Here is a 17,766-nt window from a genome sequence, read left to right on the forward strand (position 1 = left end):
TGAACAATCTTGTCAGAAGTCTAGGGGAAACGAAGGTTTCCAGAGTGCTGGAGGACAGACTGAAGGCAGAGGTGCGTCTGGTAGAGGGTGTTTTTTGGGATTCTCGGAGGCAGAGGCCAAGCAAATTCAGTGTCGGCCAGCGTAGTAGGTTTCTCCAGAGATCGCGGTCCTTTCATGATGGCTGAGGTCTGTCTTCCTTTGCCAGGGCATAATTCCCAATGAAGGTGTCGGGGTCCAGCCTCTGTTTGCTATGGGAGCAAGGTTACGAGAGTTTTACCAGAGATGGGCCTAAATTAATGAAGATTATTGGGTGCTAGAGATCATTCACGATGGGTATGCTATAGAATTAGAGTGTCCTCTGCCATATGCCTTTGTAGAAGCTCTTTGCTGGTCCGAATAAAAGGTGAGAGCAGTCCAGGTAACGCTGGACAGATTAATCCATTTGTGAGAGTCATTCTTCTGGTTCCACATGATGAGATGGGCACTGGTCAATACTCAATTTATTCAGTTGTTCCAAAGAAGAAGAGATCTTTCAGGCCTATCCTGGATCTGAAGGGTGTGAATCGAACCCTCAAAGTGCCATTTTTTTGCATGGAAACTCTGCAGTCAGTCATAGTTTCAGTGAGGCCCAGGGTATCTCTCTCCTCGTTAGATCTGACAGAAGCTTATCTTCATATCCCGATCCAGCAGTGGCACTGGAGATTTCCTTCGCTTCACAGTTTTAGGGAGGCGTTATCAGTTTTGTGTGCTCCCGTTTGGTCTGGCCAAGGATCCACATACCTTTTTGAAGGTGGTGTGATGGTGGCTGTAGCGCTGAGGAAGGAAGGGATTTCCTTTGCTTCACAGTTTTAGGGAGGCGTTATCAGTTTTGTGTGCTCCCATTTGGTCTGGCCAAGGACCCAAATACCTTTTTGAAGGTGGTGTGATGGTGGCTGTAGCGCTGAGGAAGGAAGGGATTTCCTTTGCTTCACAGTTTTAGGGAGGCGTTATCAGTTTTGTGTGCTCCCGTTTGGTCTGGCCAAGGACCCACATACCTTTTTGAAGGTGGTGTGGTGGTGGCTGTAGCGCTGAGGAAGGAAGGGATCTTTGTTCACCCATATCTAGACAATTGGCTTATTTGGGAAAATAGAGAGGCTACCTCTCAGGTGGTTCAGATGTTGAGTCTTTGGGCTGGGTGGTCAACCTAGCAGAGTCAGCTGAGTCTGTCACAGAGGTTGGAGTAATTGAGAGTGTGATTCAGCACCAAGGTGAGGAGAATGTTTCTTCCCCAAGCCTTGATTCAGAAGCTGCAGATGCAGGTACTCCAGTTCTGCTGCCCTCAGGACAGGTACTTCTTTTTTTTTTTTTAACTTTTATTTGTAAGTTATTGAAACATAGAACAACTTAATGGATACAACAACAGTAACATGAACAGGAGAAATTCCAAATAGAGAACAGAAATAAGGTAAACTAGTACCTAACAATCACATTTTGGAGCCCTACCCCCCCCCCCCCTTCCATATCCCCTAAGAGTCAAGCAGTCAGGATGAGAGGACCACAGTACATATGGATCCCAAATGCGATGGTAAAACAGTATGTGGCCCATATGCAAGGATGTTAGCTTGGACATCAGATGAATGTAGTCTAACTTGCGCAGGATTACTCGAAGGCCAGGTAGAGTAGGCTGCTTCCAGGCTGCCACCAGCACCAATTTGCTGGCTACAAACACATGGGTAACCAGATGATGGGTAGAAGACTTCACTCCATGCGGTTTGACAATGATCCATTTTCATGGGGTAAGTAGTCTTAGCCAGACTAAATACAAATTTGAAAACATTAGTCCAAAAAACTTGAGCATGGGGGACAAGACCACCAAATATGATACATATCTCCCTCCCGCCCACATTGATGCCAACATAGGGCTGATCCCAGTTGAAACATTTTGGCCAGTCGCTGGGGGGGTATAATACCAGCAATAGAGTATTTTATACCTGTTCTCCACTAAGGAACTAGAAACTGACACCCTAAGCAAAGATTTAAACACCCTCTTCCGCTCTGAATACTCATAAGAAACACCCAGTGCCTTTTCCCATTTTTGTATATAGTACATGACGGGCTTATGCTATGAGAGGAGTGCCTTATATAGTCTAGATATACCCCCCTCCCCCCCCCCCCCCCCCCCACTGGCCATCGCCTGCTCTAACTGTTTTTCCGATAAACTCAGCTCCCCCTTTGCCCGCCTAAGAACAAAATCTCGCAACTGATGGTACTGAAAAGCATTAGAGGCGAAGAACCCATATTCCTCTTGTGCCTCCTCAAAGGTGAGTAATTCCCCTCCTGAGGTTAAATTGTCATTAAATCACACTGCTGTCTAGATATTTGTCCAACATATCTTATGTGAGGAGGGGGATTCCTGTATTGACTGAATCTTTCAGAAAGGAAATAACAAGAATTTCAACAAACAGGCTTCAGATGGCATAGCAACTGTGTAGACACCCATAGGAATATTATGGACATCTACACAATTAGCCACACTAATTTTTAGCACTTTCTAAAAATGCTAACGTGCCTTCATAAACAGGGCCCTTAGCCCTCCTTTGCCTCAGGTACAAAATTAGATTGTAAACCCTCTGGGGACAGGGAAGTCCTCGAGGAAATGCCTAGTGTACCTGACTATAACTTACCGTGAGCTATATGGAAGCAAATTAAAATATTTTATCTTTATTAACTGATCTTTAGAGATTCACCCAAGGTGGTGTACAGCTTACCATAAAAGCTTAAACTTTTGTTAACAACATAACAGTTGTAAAATGGCCAAATATAAGAACGTAGAACATAGATCTGACTCAAGCTAACTTTTAAGGTCCAGCTTGCCCAGTATCCTCGTTCCAGCAGTGGCCAGTCCAGGGTACAAGGACTTGTCAGAGTCCAAAAAGTGGCAAGATTCCATGTTACTTAAATCCAAGGATAAACCGTGGCATTCCCTCTTGTCTAATTTAATAACTGTTTATGGATTTTTTTCCTATATAGATTTGTCCAAACCTTCTTTTTTAAACCCAGCTATATTAACTGCTTATACCACTTCCTCTGGCACTGAGTTCTGGAGATCAACTATATACTGAATATAAGTATAAATGCCACCTCCCTACCCATCTTCAAATCCCTACTCAAAACCCACCTCTTCAATGTTGCTTTCGGCACCTAACCTTTATACCTTTCAGGTAATCTAGACTGCCCCAATTTGACTACCCCTACTTGACTGACTGTACATATGTCCTTTAGATTGTAAGCTCTTTGAGCAGGGACTGTCCTTCTATGTTAAATTGTACAGCGCTGCATAACCCTAGTAGCGCTTTAGAAATGTTAAATAGTAGTAGTAGTAGTAAATGCAATCAATGAGATAAACTTGGAGACAGGCAAATTGAATTCTAATAATAAGGTGTCAGAAATATGCTTTTTCTGCTGTGCATTTTTAATATGCATAACAGAAATATGATTTCTCTGAGGGCAACAGAATGTAACATTTCACTGATGGTGGTATCATCTGACAGAGGCTGGCATGGGAAACACTCCCCAGCATCCTTTCTAGAAGTGTTTGGAAGTGACTCACTATGCACGAGTGTGCCTCCCCACATGATGTCATGCGGTACCAGCTCAGGCTTCATTTTTCCAAAGAGCAGTGAGGACATACTGCTTTGTTGTCTGCCCCCAATAGTTCTTATCGAAGCTAAATTTTCTATCGTTGTTCACAGTGTTTTGCTGCACTTAGTTGCCATTCAGGGGTACTATTCCTTTCCTCTTATTTCTCTTATTCCGTTTTTTGGTGCCTTTAAGTTTTCTTTATTTTCTGTGCCTGGGTGCAGTTTTCGCCATAAAGCTGGCTCATTTTGCTTCTTTTACTTTTTCTGACATGTCCCATAAAACTCCAGTGGTTTTAAGGAGTGTTTCAGGTGCAACATGATCATGTCCCTCAAGGGCACTGATAACTAGTGCCTGGGGCCCGATCATGATTCCTCTTCTTGTAAACTGTGTTCACAGATGACAGAGATGCATCAAGGGGTGAGAGAAATGGAGCAAAACGATTTTTGGTGCCGATAAGTCTGGTCTGTTGACTTTTTGGCATCGGAAGCATCAGATTTGGGGGCTCTAATTGCTGCATTTGGACACTGGGAGCTTTCGATGTTCAGAGGGCCTCTACCTTCCTCAACATCGAGCATTGATAGCAACTATTAAGACTGGGCATCCTCCATCCCCCTCCTGAGTGCGAGACAGGATTAGTCATCATCCTTTGTGACACTGAAGGATTCAGATTTGATGCATTGGGCAGAGGGTAAGAAGCATAGTTATGGATCCCTTTCAAAGGATGGTGTCTAACATCAAGATCACCGATGCCCTCAAAGTACTCCTGAAGAGAGCCGATCACTCTCCTGAAAACAAAATGGGGTGCAACAGCCTCCATGAAGCCAAGACCAGGTCACTGATAGTCCCCAGACCCCTTCAAAAGAGTTGATCACTCTGGATGACCTCCAGCCTTCATTGATAGCAGCCCTGAAGAAGTGACTCTGGGCTAAGCTTTAGAAGCAGATGGAGTGCCTGTTTGTTCTGTAGGAGGCTATGGCATCAAGGACACTGGTGCCAGAATCTCGGGCAATCCAGCCTATTTTATTAACTTATATTTCTTCTAAGGTTTACAGAATTTACACAAGTAAATCCATTAAGAAATTTTTTTTTAAAAATCAGAAAACAAAATAGCAACCTAAAAATTCTAATTCTAGTTCACATTACAGAGAAAGAATGCATCCATAATGAAAGTAAACAAAAATTATATAGTTGAGAGAGCCCACCCTCCTGCAAACTTAAATAACTCTCTAAATCCCCCACCCAATGCTCCAAATCTCCTTATAGCTACCATCAGACTTAACAAAAAGAAAACATTGTAATTATCCCTACTAATAAACAGTTCAGTTCATTAGCGCTGTATGATTGTGATCCCAGCAATTTTCTTTTATTCAGTCTGTAGATGAATTTCTAGAAACTGTCTTCTGGTTTTGTGAGGGTCTCGGTGTCCCTGGAAACCATCGGGTAAAAGCTTGCAGGGACCTTGTGCAGGAGCAAGTGAAAACTGAGTTGCTGGCAGTTAAGAGGGCACATGCATAAATGCAGGTGGGACCTGAGCAGTACTTGGCAGAACCTTCCAAGTGTCCATGGGATTAACACTGTATGGGTGGTGGGGTTAACTTTCAGACAGTGTTCCTCCTCACTGCACCCCCAAAGTTCTGCGGTGTCTGTGCTAATTGTATGTTCATCATAAACTTTGTTTATTTTAGAGTCTGTGACACACTAGTGTCATTTAGGATTGATAGAATAGCATGGTGGTTGGAAAGTTTTCACTACCACTGAACAAAATTTCTTCTGTTCTCATACTGAAATTACTTATGCCATATCTAGTAAGCTTCTCATCTACTTTTTCTTCCCCTCTCCCCACTCCCCCAGAACTTAGATAAATTAAATGTAAAGACAACGCACTATACACCTCTTACTTTTGGAGTCGACCCTCTTAAAAGAAATATTGCCGACTATGTGAGGTAAGAGTTTGAGTGAGTGGATGAGGTTGTTGAAATTTTACCTAAATATCTGTCATTAGTTCTCAGGAACTCAGGGTAATTGGGTCTCTTCATACAAATGGGAAATAAGATTTCTGATGGGAATAAGATTCTGAGCAAGCTAAAAACACATAATTTTGGCAAAAGTGGTGTGAAACAACTTTGCCTGGCAATGTTTGTGTTTTCCCATGGCAGTTAGAGGAAGCAAGCTAGTAAATTAGAACATCCATAAAACTGAGACTTGCCTGACCAAGGGGCCAGTTTGAACAGCCTGTTGAGTACATTGTTGCATCTTAGACATTTCTCAGTACAGTTACATTCCTGTTCCAGAATTGCCTGAATTTGGTTGTTTTTTGCTTGTAGAAACGGATTCATTAACCTAGATAAACCAGCCAACCCCTCTTCCTATGAAGTGGCGACATGGATCCGTAAAATTCTGCGTGTAGAGAAGACGAGACCTAGCGGTACAGTGGACTCAAAGATGACAGGTTGTCTGATTGTGTGCATCGAGCGGGCGACACGACTTGTGAAGGCACAGCAGCGGGCAGGTATGACGGTTAATTCATCACCGGTTGCGCCTCAGAGGGTTTGAGTCAAGTTGTATAATGTGAAGATGCCAGTGGACAATGCAAATGTAATAAAATTGTTTTTGTGTTCATCTACAAACTGAAATGTACTACTACTTAAGTGGTTCAGCACATGGATCAGATGTTGTCTGTTGTTATCCCTTGTAAATAGCAGAGGAAATGTGACTTCCTTTATGTCCTTACAAAACCAATCCTGATGTGTGGTTATATCCCCATGCCAGCTGATGGAGACGAAGCAAAGCAAAAGGCAAAGGGAACACTTTTCTGTAAGACCAGTACCTTAGAGTCCCCTAGCCAGATGATGCAGCAGTTTGGACTAGTTTGCTACAAGCCAAGGAACTAGAGCTAAAGGGGGAGAGCAGAGGTCCTGTTTCTGCATCTCCGCTTCTGGTCCTTGGTTAAAGCTTAGGGCAATGAGTGGCAGTCCTACACCCTGAATAGGGCAATCCCTTGGGGGTTCATTCCTGTTAGTTCTCCTGGGCTGGGGTGAAGGCTGTTAATGACAGACAAAACAAATATTATTTCGTTTTTTTCTTTTAAAAGTTTTCTAAGCAGCACAGCCCTGAATAGAGCCACCTGCAACCTCATTTGTAGTGCAGACTGATAAAGACCAGATTCAGCAGTGACTCTTCTGGCACCATCACCTCCACAGCAATTGGTGTGGGTAAGAGATCTGCTAGCTGTAGGACCTGGGACTGGATCAGCTTGTGAATTCTGTACTGAAGAGCAAGACACAGTGGGAAGAGGAGCAGCCAGGATCAGCATAGTTCAGATTCTGCCGTGGCAGTGACATACTGTAAGATTGCATGGGAAAGGAAGCTATATTGGGGTCTGAGCTTGTGGGCAGGCAGAACCTGGAGGAAGTCCACACCAGTGCAGTGTGGAAGACTTGCAAGCTGAGGAGGCGATGCGGTCCTTCACCTGAGATCTGGGAGAGGGACTTGGACGGCCCTTTTTTTACTCCAGCTTTTGTTTTGATGATGCATAGGGCTTATAGTTTGCTGTAGTGCGATTTGGGAGCAGATCCTCGAAGCATGAAGGAGGCAGTAGTGTTGGGGCCCTATGGGTAGTCAATAGTCACTATGGACTGTGAGAAACAGACTGATGGGCCAACCCCCAAAGTGCTTAGAGTTGGAGGGGAATTGAACTGAAGAAGGCTTAGCTAAGTTTGTGACATCCAAGAAATTGCTTGGGGAGGGGGTAGAATTTCTTGGAGGGGATCACGGGGCCAAGGAATTGGAGGGGAGAGGTAACTTGCCCCCTACTTTGGAAGGCGGGACCTCTCTTGTGCGCTTCTTTAGCAGAGAGAAACTGGCCTCTTATTTCATAGTTGTCTGAACATTGCTGAGAAAGGTCCAAATTCCAGCCCCATATTTACAGCTATTTGGAAGTAGTCTTTGGTATTTCTGTTCCCCCAGCCTATTCAGTAATTGTTGCTATGTAGTGGAAGACACCAGATGCAGCCTTTAATATGACTAGAGCAATGAGCATTCTCTATCCCCTTCCTAGCAGGAACAGGATAGTCTGCTAAGACTGCCTAGAGATGACGGCAGTTAAACTCAAGAGTATGATTCTGGTTAAAGAGAGCGTAGCACTGAAGGACCTGCAGGACTGGCATTGAAACTGGGTTTTTAAAACCCAGCTATGGGAGCCTAGTGGCATGGGCTGTGCTGCTGCTCCTCACAATTAAGGTTTGCAGGCTTGTTCCAAGATTTAGCAGGTGGGAGGTTTGCTTTGCTAGTTTTATTTGGAATGGGCTGCAATCACATTTGACTGTGTGTTTGGAGATTACTTAAGGAGTTACTCCCTGGAGTTTCTAGAACTGGTTCCAGAGGTCATTCGTGGATTCTCCTGATGGGGGAAGGAGATGTAGTGCAGGTAGCTGGACCATTTGTTGCATCTGAAGTCCACAGAGCCAGTTTCGAGTGAGGAACGAGATCTTCTGATATTCCATGTAGTTAGTGGTGTCAAATAAGGGGAGAGGGACCTTCAGGTCCATTGTGGCCATCAAGAAGGTGAACAGTTTCTTGGTTCTCTGATTCTGGATGGAAACTGCATGCTTCAGTCACAAGGGGGAATTTCTCACGTTGCTTGATATCATTAGAACATCAGTGGTTCCTTTTCATGATACCAGATCAATCTTACTGCACCCAGTTGGGCTTGCAATGTCATAAAGACCCTTTTCCAAGGTGATGGCGATTGTGGCAGCCTTCTTGTATAGTGATGAAGTATTGATTCACTAAACAGCTCGCTTATCACTATCAGGAGCATATGTTGGCTACAGCCTGGGTGATTTAGACACTTGAAGCCTTAGGGTAAGTGTTAAATGTAGCTAAGGGTTGGTTATATTCTATTCCCTAGATTACTGTTTCCTAGATTACCTGGGACTAAGACTGCAAGGATTGGCTGACCTCAGAGAGGGCAGATGTGGTAATCCTGTGAACTGTATTGTTTCATGAGGTGTATTTCTCCTAATTGGCCAGCAGATGGCAACTGTTTTGTGTTTTGAAGCTGTTGCAGAAAAGATTTTTTTTCCTTTTCCACTAGTTTAAGCTTGTGAAAAGGCAATTTGCAGTACCATTGGCCAGATACTTTCAAAGTTGGTGCTCTGGGCTTTGATTGGCCCTGGAGTTCAAATCTAGTCAGGAGGTACTGGATTTTCTTTAGTCTCAGGAAGAATAGAGGAGAAGCATCTCAGTCCTGAGACCCTGTTCAAGACTTGTGAGGAGTTAATTTTCCTGAAACTCCCCACGTGCTACCCAGGTGGTAACAAGTGTTAGATAGTTTTAATGTTGATCCTTGTTTTGGTTATCTGTTATTGCTTGCTGTACCTTTTCACCTGGTTTTTCAAACAGTCACTGTTTTACTGTAACGATAAACCTGTTAGTTTATTGGCACTTTTGTCCTGGACTGACTAAGAATCCTGGTGGTTTATGTGTTGGGTCTATGGGTGTTTTCCAGGAACTGTAGGACCCCTGAGAGAGTACCTAGAAATCATCAGGGAATAACTTGAGAGCGGGAGACTTGCCCAGAGGCAAGAGGGATCCAGTCAGTGGAAGAAGGGTGCTTCAGGTGCAGGCGGGCCTGAGCAGTGCTGGTAATAGACCCTCCAGGTGGCCGCAGGGGTTAGCCTCAGGTGGGTGTTAGACATTCTCTGACAGCAGGCTACTGAGCCAGAGTCTTGTTTTGTTCTTGGCCAAGCCCTGATGGTCTGACAGTATCTGCAGGTACTGAGAATGATGGCAAAGAATCTGGAGGTGGTCCTGTGTGCTCACTCACATGCAGCCATTACAGTGGACCATGCTTTCTTGATAGCCTCTCACATATGCTTGCCATGATTCTGTCCCTCCCAGAGGAGGAGAGGGGTTAAGTCTCTGAAGTTACGCATACAGCACCTTAAGAAGGGTGGACTTAGAATTCCCTGAATGGGTCCTGGTAATTGGTAACAATGGATGGTATAACCAGGTAATCCAGAGCCAGTAGCCAAAAGGCAGAAGCAGCATGACCGATAACTTCTTGGAGGCCAGAGCAATCCGATTGCCCCTGAACAGCCTGAGAGGTACCTGGAGTTGGCTAGTGGCAAGTGCAAGAAGTGCTGCAGTCTTTCTGCACTGGACAGAGAAGCATCTGATGGTGATGTCAGCAGCTCACACAGTTGGGAATGGACAATGTGAGGGCTGATTTTCTTAAGCCACAGTACATTTTTATAAGCCTTTACCACAGTAGTTCACAGTTGGGGAGAGGCTGCAGGAAGACTTGATGGGCAACAGGCAGAACACTGAACAACAGTCCTTTAACTGGTGTCAAGAGGTGGGAGCTCAGAGCATTAGATGCCTTATTTTGGCCACCATGGCTGCTAGTGGGTAGAATAGTGCAAAGGTCAGCAGAACATCTTGGCCCGTTGCTCCACACTGGCCTCAGAGGCAAACATATGTTGATCTCATGAAGATCTTAATGGACAAGCTGTTGCACTTCTTGGAAGAGGGGATGATTGCTACACCAGAGTCCAATTTGGATAGACAGTGTGACTCCTTACTCTGACTGCCTGGCACTTGAGAAGGTGGGCTCCAAAATAGGGGATATTGGTGGGAGCAGTAGCAATAGTAATATTGTGGACTAGGAAAATATCTATGTCCTTAGTCTATGTAGGAGTCTGGAGGATCTTTGAAGAATGGTGCAAGAAGGTCTCATTTGAGCCCATGAGATCATTGGTCGTGGATATTTTGGCCTTCCTTCAAGTTCGTCCTTTGGCCAGCCTCTACTTTTTTATGATGCACTGTCTACGTAGAGGTTTTTCCTGCTTGCTTAGTCAAGGGCCTGGCATTCAATTTCTCTCAAGGTGCAGGATGTAGCTACTGCTCGTTTCTGGAAAAAGGTGCAGGGAGATACTTATGTCTGCATGCAGATGTATGCTGTTTTCTCTGAGGAGTCAACAATATCAAGCTTCTGTTTAGATCAGTGGTTTCTTCTTGGGACCTTAACCTGGTGCTGAAAGCATTGTTATCCGCATCATTTGAACCTCTTTGGGCTGCAACGTTTGACACTGAAGACTGTTTTGTTGGTGGCTATTTGTTCAGCATGAAGGGTTGCCAAACTACAAGTTATCTCCTGCATGGACCTCTTTCTGATAATTTTCAGAAAGGCGGTCTCCCAATTCTGCTTGAACTAGGTGATTTAAATTGCTATCTTTTCATGATAAAGATCAAGATGACTGGAGGGAGCTTCACCGGTTAGATGTGCAGTGAGTGGTCCTGAGATATTTGGAGATCTCTAATGACTTCCGCAAGCCGGACCAGGTGTTTTTGTTTTGTTTTTGTATTTTTAACTACTCTTTAGAGGCCCAAAGAAGGGAGAAACTGTGTCAAGTGTCTCTCTTGTGGTGGGTTAAAGAAGTAATTGATTCCCTCTGCATACTTTGTAAAAGGGAAGCATAAGCCAGAAGGATTGTTAAGTCACTCTGAGTCCAAGCATTCTACTGGGCTGAATGTCAAGCTGTTTCACTGGAAGACAACTGCATGGTAGCAACAAGAGTGTCTCATCATTCTTTCGCAAAATATTATAGGCTTAATGTGCAAGCTATGTAAGAAGCAGCTTTTGGCATGGGTGTACCAGAGCCCTCTGTTCCTACTCAGTACTGTATAGTAGGTTTGCTTGGGTACATCTACACATCTGGATTGGTCTGGTAAGGATGTACAGGAAGTTGAAGTTTATACTTGCACTTAATTTTATTTCCTGGAGTTTTCTCAGACCTGTCCAGGGCCCTCCTAGACTAGTGGCAGCTCTGAATGGTGTTTCAATTTTTTTTTTTTTTTTTGGGGGGGGGGATGAGAAGCATGGTCTGTTGGGCAGTAAGGTCTCACAGCATCTAGTTGTACAGGTGTTGACATTGGGTCCATCTTGATTAGTGTCTATCTCTATTGGAGTTTTCAAACCTTCTTCTTCATCATCTTCTTCATCATGGAAAGCAAGAGGATTGTGATCCACTATTGCCAAGATGCCCTAAGTGGTTTATTTAGAGGCAGTAATCATTTATCAGTACCGGAAAGTTTCCTTTCCAGTATCGGTCTTATAAGGAGAGTTCCTTTTGGCTTGTTTTTCTCTGTCTGTATCTGCTAGCAGGGGAACATAACCCATATGTCTGAAATTTAATGGTGAGTATAAATTTCAGTTTATCACAGGGAAATAATCAAGAAATAAGGTGAATGGGTGTCTGATAGTGCTTCTGCTTTTAACTGGTTTATCCTGAAATGTGATCACATCACCCCACCCAGTGCGCGGTGTACATTAAAACTTAGTGGCCTGTCCTGACTACTCTTCTGTCGCTTCCAGGCAAAGAGTATGTCGGAATAATTCGGCTGCACAATGATATCGAGTCTGAGCTTCAGCTCTCCAGGGTAAGTCTCTGCATATCTGAGGATCTTTGAATTCTTCTATTGTGATGCTGGCTTGTGACATGCGCAGGTCCTAGTAGCTTTTTCAATAGCCTCTAGGACTCTGCAAGGATACAGCCATGTTCTTTAAAATTCCAATGGCCTGGGCAGGGCTTACTTTCTGAAATAGTGCATTTGTCCTAAGAAGGGCAAGCCTGAAGGTTGAGAAGCTTTTTAATCTGAGCTTAAATTGGAACATTACAGATTCATGTGGGAAGTCACAATAAAATGAAACTAATGATGATATAATGTTCTTATATACTGTACTTCATACCTTGTTAGGAGTTGTAGTGGAATTTCTAGATTTTTAACTGTTGCTGTGCCTCGCCACCTAGCACTTTTTGGAAAGCTACTACTTTAGACTTTTTTTTAATTGGACTAAACTACAGATTTGTTTTTGATCTCATATCCCAATTTTATTTGCTGTTGAGAAATGTTTGCTTCCACTAAAATTAGTAAATTTCTATAATATTTTGGTGCCAGGTTTGTTCATGTGCTCCCTTCCCTTTTTTCTTCATACTGGACTCCTTGCTACCTTCGGTATATATGACATGAGTTCATCCATTCTGTGAATACCACTGCCCTGTTGCTGCTGCTAGTGCAGCAGCATGAAGATTACTTAGTTTCATTACAGTGCAGTGTTTGAGTTGCACGGGTTTGGATACCACTCTCTCCACCTCTCCTTGTATATGTTTTGATTTTCTTTTTTTTGTATTTCCTGTTTGGTAACATATAGGTGTATATATTTGGTCCTTGCATTGTATTTGATTTTTATTGTATTAGGTTTATATCACATTTGCTTTTAATGTTATGATTAAACTATTGATTTATTTTATTTTAATTCTACTTTATATCATTTTATAGATGGTTTGAATATGTTCTGACATTCTGTTTTGTTTCATGTATATGTAAATGGTTTTTGTAAGATGGTTTTATGTTTGTTTTTATTTTATAGTTTACCCCTGACGCAGCCTGAGGGCGAAACGTGGCCACGTTGGGTATTGTTTTAATTACTACTTCTGGGTAATGTTTTAATAAACCACTTATATTTTTACCCAGTCTGCTTTCTAGTTTGTTCATCTGACTTCAGTAAGCAGATTTTTTGCCTTTTTTGTTTATGATGGAAGTTGATTTCCTTACGTATTTATCTTGCTGCATAACCTCACAGTAAATCAGACTATGAAAATGAACAGAAATAAAAACCTTGTGATAGATTCTTTTATGCCAGTGGATGTGGGGTAACCTGAATTTGTTTTCTCTGCTTTATTTTCAGGTTCTTGAAATCCTGACGGGCGCTCTCTTTCAGCGACCTCCTTTCTCCGCTGCTGTCAAGAGGTGGCTAAGAATTGTAACAGTCTATGAGAACAAGCTCCTAGAATATGACCCCAAAACCAGATTTGGTAAGGCACAGAAATTGCCAGAACCCCTTCTAGAGGCTAATCCTGGCCCTAAAGCTATAGGAAATCAGAAAAAAAAAACAGATTCTCATATCTCTCTCTCTTTTTTTTTTTTTTTTTTTTTTTACTGTTCTGTAATTATTTGTGTTTTTTCCTGCCTCCTTGCAGTTTCCATAACTCCTTATAGATTGTATATCCTAGATGTGGCTGTAGATATGTCTGTACATAGTTGTTAGTGTTGAGATATGGTATAATTTCAGGCTGAAGGAAAACTACCCTGTCTAATCTGGATTTTTATATACTTCTTTTCTGGGGCACCAAAGAAGCACCCAACACAGTATACATGAGTGCAAAAATACTTGACCAGATATATATTTTATCTAAATGTTTTTTATATTAATATATTGGTGGCAAAAACAAGGGACTGAGACATTTTCTTTCCCTTGTTGGACTTCTTTCTCATGTAATCCTTGAATTGACAGCCTAATTCCATTTTTGTAAACTAGCTTGTAGGTATTGGTCTGACCGTTGCAAAAGTTTTGTAGTTCTGGGGCTGATACAGAAAGTACCTGAGGGTGTGAAGTGGGCAGTTAGGACGTGGTCTACGTGCACATTTCTGGCCCAAAATAAAAAGGGTTTCACTGTGGCAGTTAACTCGAACAGCAAATATCGGTGCACAGCATATTAAAACGTATACTAAGGAAGCTATTAAACTGCAGCAATGCAGAGACATTTCTGAAGGAGCTGAATGCAAGAAACTTAAGGGTAAGGGGAGCCTTCCCGCCCAGAACTGCCTGCTCCTGATACAGCTTTCTGCACTGACCTCAAAATCCCTGGTTGTCTAGGGGCATCCTTCCTGCCCCTGACATTTACATAAAATAAGATATTTCCCTGATATCTAGCAGCACCTTCAACTGAATAACACCACAGGGAGTACAGAAAATAAACTGCCATATAAAAAAAAAACCTCAAATTGTATAAAAATTTGTTTACAGCAAATCATAAATATCAAACAGATAACATTAAAGTGCAAAGTGAAAGTGCTCAGTTCATAATAATACAGCCACCATGCAGTAGGGACTAGTTGGATCAGAACTATTACAACACAACCCATATTCTGACATGCTCAGGCACTCATCCAGAATGCCCATATAACATTTATACTCAAACACATACAATGAATTGTGCAAAAAAATAAGTCGCTTATCTTTAATCTTGAAATTCAGCATCAAATTTCCAATCAAATTATCCATACAAAAATCAAAACTACAATTGTCCACGGGCCAGATAACTTTGAATGTCCCCTCTTCACTAGGGAAAACACTTATAGTCCAATTATTCATATCAGTGGTCCAAAAATTTCCTCAACTCAAGCTGAGTTTCGCTGAAACTTCACCTGGAGGAAATAAACTCTATACAAAAGCAAAAATTATAAAAATAATCCTAATGTTCAAATTTAAACTTCTCAGTTATTCAGTAACTTGCAAATATTTAATCCAAACATCAATTTGCATCACTTTCAAATAAACAATGTTCAGCTGCTTGCCAAAGAAGTATCCAAGCCCAAACATGACTTCAGCAGAAACCAACTGCCAAAAAAACACCCAGCTTAAAAAGAAACATTACTAATGATGAAATCACATGCAAATGATGAAAACAGCACAGCCACTTAACCTCTTTATTCATGCTGTGTGGGTGGACTGTGTTCCTGAATGGAAGCTGGGCATTTTTTTGCGGGGGAGGGTGTGTGGACAGAGGGAGGTGTCTAGACTAGACTACTAAGGACTTTGATTTTAACATTAGGGGCAAGAGAGGGGTCAGATTGGTTCAGTTTTGGGGGGGGGAGAATGGGAGGCTACCAGGGATTAAAGGGGCTGATGCAGACAGTTATATTGGAGGCAGGGGATTTGGGTTGGGGTGCTGACTTTTTTTGTTTTTTTTTTGTTACATTTGTACCCCGCGCTTTCCCACTCATGGCAGGCTCAATGTGGCTTACATGGGGCAATGGAGGGTTAAGTGACTTGCCCAGAGTCACAAGGAGCTACCTGTGCCGGGAATCGAACTCAGTTCCTCAGTTCCCCAGGACCAAAGTCCACCACCCTAACCACTAGGCCACTCCTCCGCATAACTTTAATGTCCCCTTTCCTGTTGGTGCCTACGCTAATCACTACTCATGCACTGACAGGAAGGGGGATATTTTATCAATGAGCTGCAGATTACTGCTGTATTAGTGCTGCAGTAATTTGCATGCTCATTGATTATTGCATTGTGGTATATTTTTGAGTAAATTTTGTGGTAGAAACCACATTCTCATTGTCATTGTCATGTAGCTCTACCGTTTGACTCTCGGCATCATCTCTCAATGAGGTTCGAACAGTATGTTTCCCAGTGTGCTCTGGGAGTTGTAAGGTTGTAATCGTATGGTAATTATAGTCTAGTCCCTATCGTATGGTAATTATAGCCTAGTCAAAACAGGACAAATAGATGTTAGGAATTTCATTTATTACAATAAATGATTACACAGGGTATGAACAGAAAAATAATGGATTAAGATTTAAAAGGTGGGCTTTTAGGCCAGATTTGAATTCGGCCAGAATGAGAGCATGATGCACCAACTCAAACTTATACTAGTCCTTGTAGCTTATCAGTGAATAATAAGAGGGGTTTTGAACGCAAGGTCAGCTAATATAAGACGTACTTGTTTCCAGCATTCTAAAGCTATTAATTGTTAGGTACACAGTGCAGTTGTTAGGTTAAGAGAATAAAGTCTAGAGTTGGTGGTTAAGAATGGTACAGTGGATTTCTTGAACAGAAGAAAAGAGGTAATGAGGCGCAGCAGAATGAATGCCCTTGTGGGTGAATAAGAAATTTTTGAACTGTATTAGGAAACCGATAGGGAGCCAGTGAAATGGGTTAAGAATCAGGGAAGCCAGGGTTCATTTCCTTCTTCTGCCACACTGACACTTTGTCTCCTTAGGCAAACCACTTTATCTTCCGTTGCCCCAAGTACCTGCTTAGACTTTACTCTTTGGGGCAGGGGCATTTTACCTGAATGCTTCTCACTGCTGTACAGTGCTGTGTGTGAGATACAATAAAACCAAGAGGCAAGTGCTATGAATCCATGAGGAAGACAAAGAAACAGCACCAAGAACTAAAGTGAGTCCAAAGCAATTTTATTGGTAAATCAATGATCCCAATGGTCACATTTTACTTACAGAGGCTGCATTAAGGGTCAGAAATCGGAGGTCTTTCCCCCACACATGGACAAGCAGGATAATCAGCCAGACATATGTGGCGACATCACATGATGGCAACAATTCTCATCTGTTGTCCCTGAGCCCAGAAAAGCCTAGAAAGCTTTCTGGGTATGAATATGTAAATAAAAGGGGTTTTTTACCTGCCAGGGTGGTGGGGGGGCTATGAGGGCTCGGGGGGTCCATTGGGGCTGCTTTGCCCGGGTGGGAGAAAAATCAGGGACATGTACTTATCTTTTTATTTCCTGTGGGTAGCTAGCTGAGAAGACAGGATACACTCTCACTACCACACAGGGAGAGAGTTTCTTTTATTGTTTTTTTAATTATAAAGGCAGTAGGTACCTTCGGCTAGTGTTCCTATTAGCTCCTGTGACTGTGTTCCTGGTTCCGGTGGTACCCTCTGCAAGCAAGCAATGAGCTGTCGGAGGAAGGTGCGCTGGAGTCCATGTGGATGACTATTGGGTGCTAGACCTACTAGGGTTCGTTATCAACTACCCAAGTCCCATCTCCGACCTGTTCAACAATTGGAGTTCATAGGAGCCCTGCTCGACACGAGGGATGCTCGGACCTATCTCCTATCCGGTAAACACGTTTGCGCCGTGGGTAGCCAGTTACGTTGATATTTATATGGTTCCAGAGACATTTCCAGAATAGTTGCACTTTAAGACAATCCCAAATATGGAGTTTATAGGAAGCTTCTGTTGCCTGACACTTAGGACAGGTCCCATCAGAAAGGAGACCCATCTTCTTTGCACGAGACGGATGGATATAAATGTGCAAAAGAAATTTGTGATGTAATTCTTGCAGCTTAATACTATATGCTAACAACTGTGTGTCTTTTAGGCTATCTAGACATGCCTCCAAAGTATAGGTTCAAAAATCGAGAATCCATTGATTCACTATTCTGTGAAGTGGGGCTGCTTGATTGTCACCTTTAGATCTGCATAATAAAGTCCTATCATGCCTTTACATTGCAGCCATTTTTCATCAAACAAAGATTCAGTAAAATCTAGTGT

The 17,766-nt window shown here is 42.7% G+C and overlaps 1 protein-coding gene across 5 annotated transcripts in view; it reads left to right on the plus strand.

Moving 5' to 3' along the window:
- Positions 1 to 17,766, plus strand: part of LOC115474031 (H/ACA ribonucleoprotein complex subunit DKC1-like) — an 87,674-nt gene that overhangs the window by 24,907 nt on the left and 45,001 nt on the right. For 3 of the 5 annotated variants that reach the window (XM_030209312.1, XM_030209313.1, XM_030209315.1), the window contains exons 4-7: positions 5,473 to 5,564; positions 5,946 to 6,130; positions 11,999 to 12,063; positions 13,373 to 13,499. In XM_030209312.1, coding sequence (XP_030065172.1) covers positions 5,473 to 5,564; positions 5,946 to 6,130; positions 11,999 to 12,063; positions 13,373 to 13,499 — 469 coding nt within the window. The remainder of the gene's footprint in view (positions 1 to 5,472; positions 5,565 to 5,945; positions 6,131 to 11,998; positions 12,064 to 13,372; positions 13,500 to 17,766) is intronic. The other 2 variants (XM_030209316.1, XM_030209314.1) reach the window with 2 other exon arrangements.

Source organism: Microcaecilia unicolor, chromosome 7, assembly GCF_901765095.1.
Source record: "Microcaecilia unicolor chromosome 7, aMicUni1.1, whole genome shotgun sequence".
Classification (NCBI taxonomy): domain Eukaryota; kingdom Metazoa; phylum Chordata; class Amphibia; order Gymnophiona; family Siphonopidae; genus Microcaecilia; species Microcaecilia unicolor.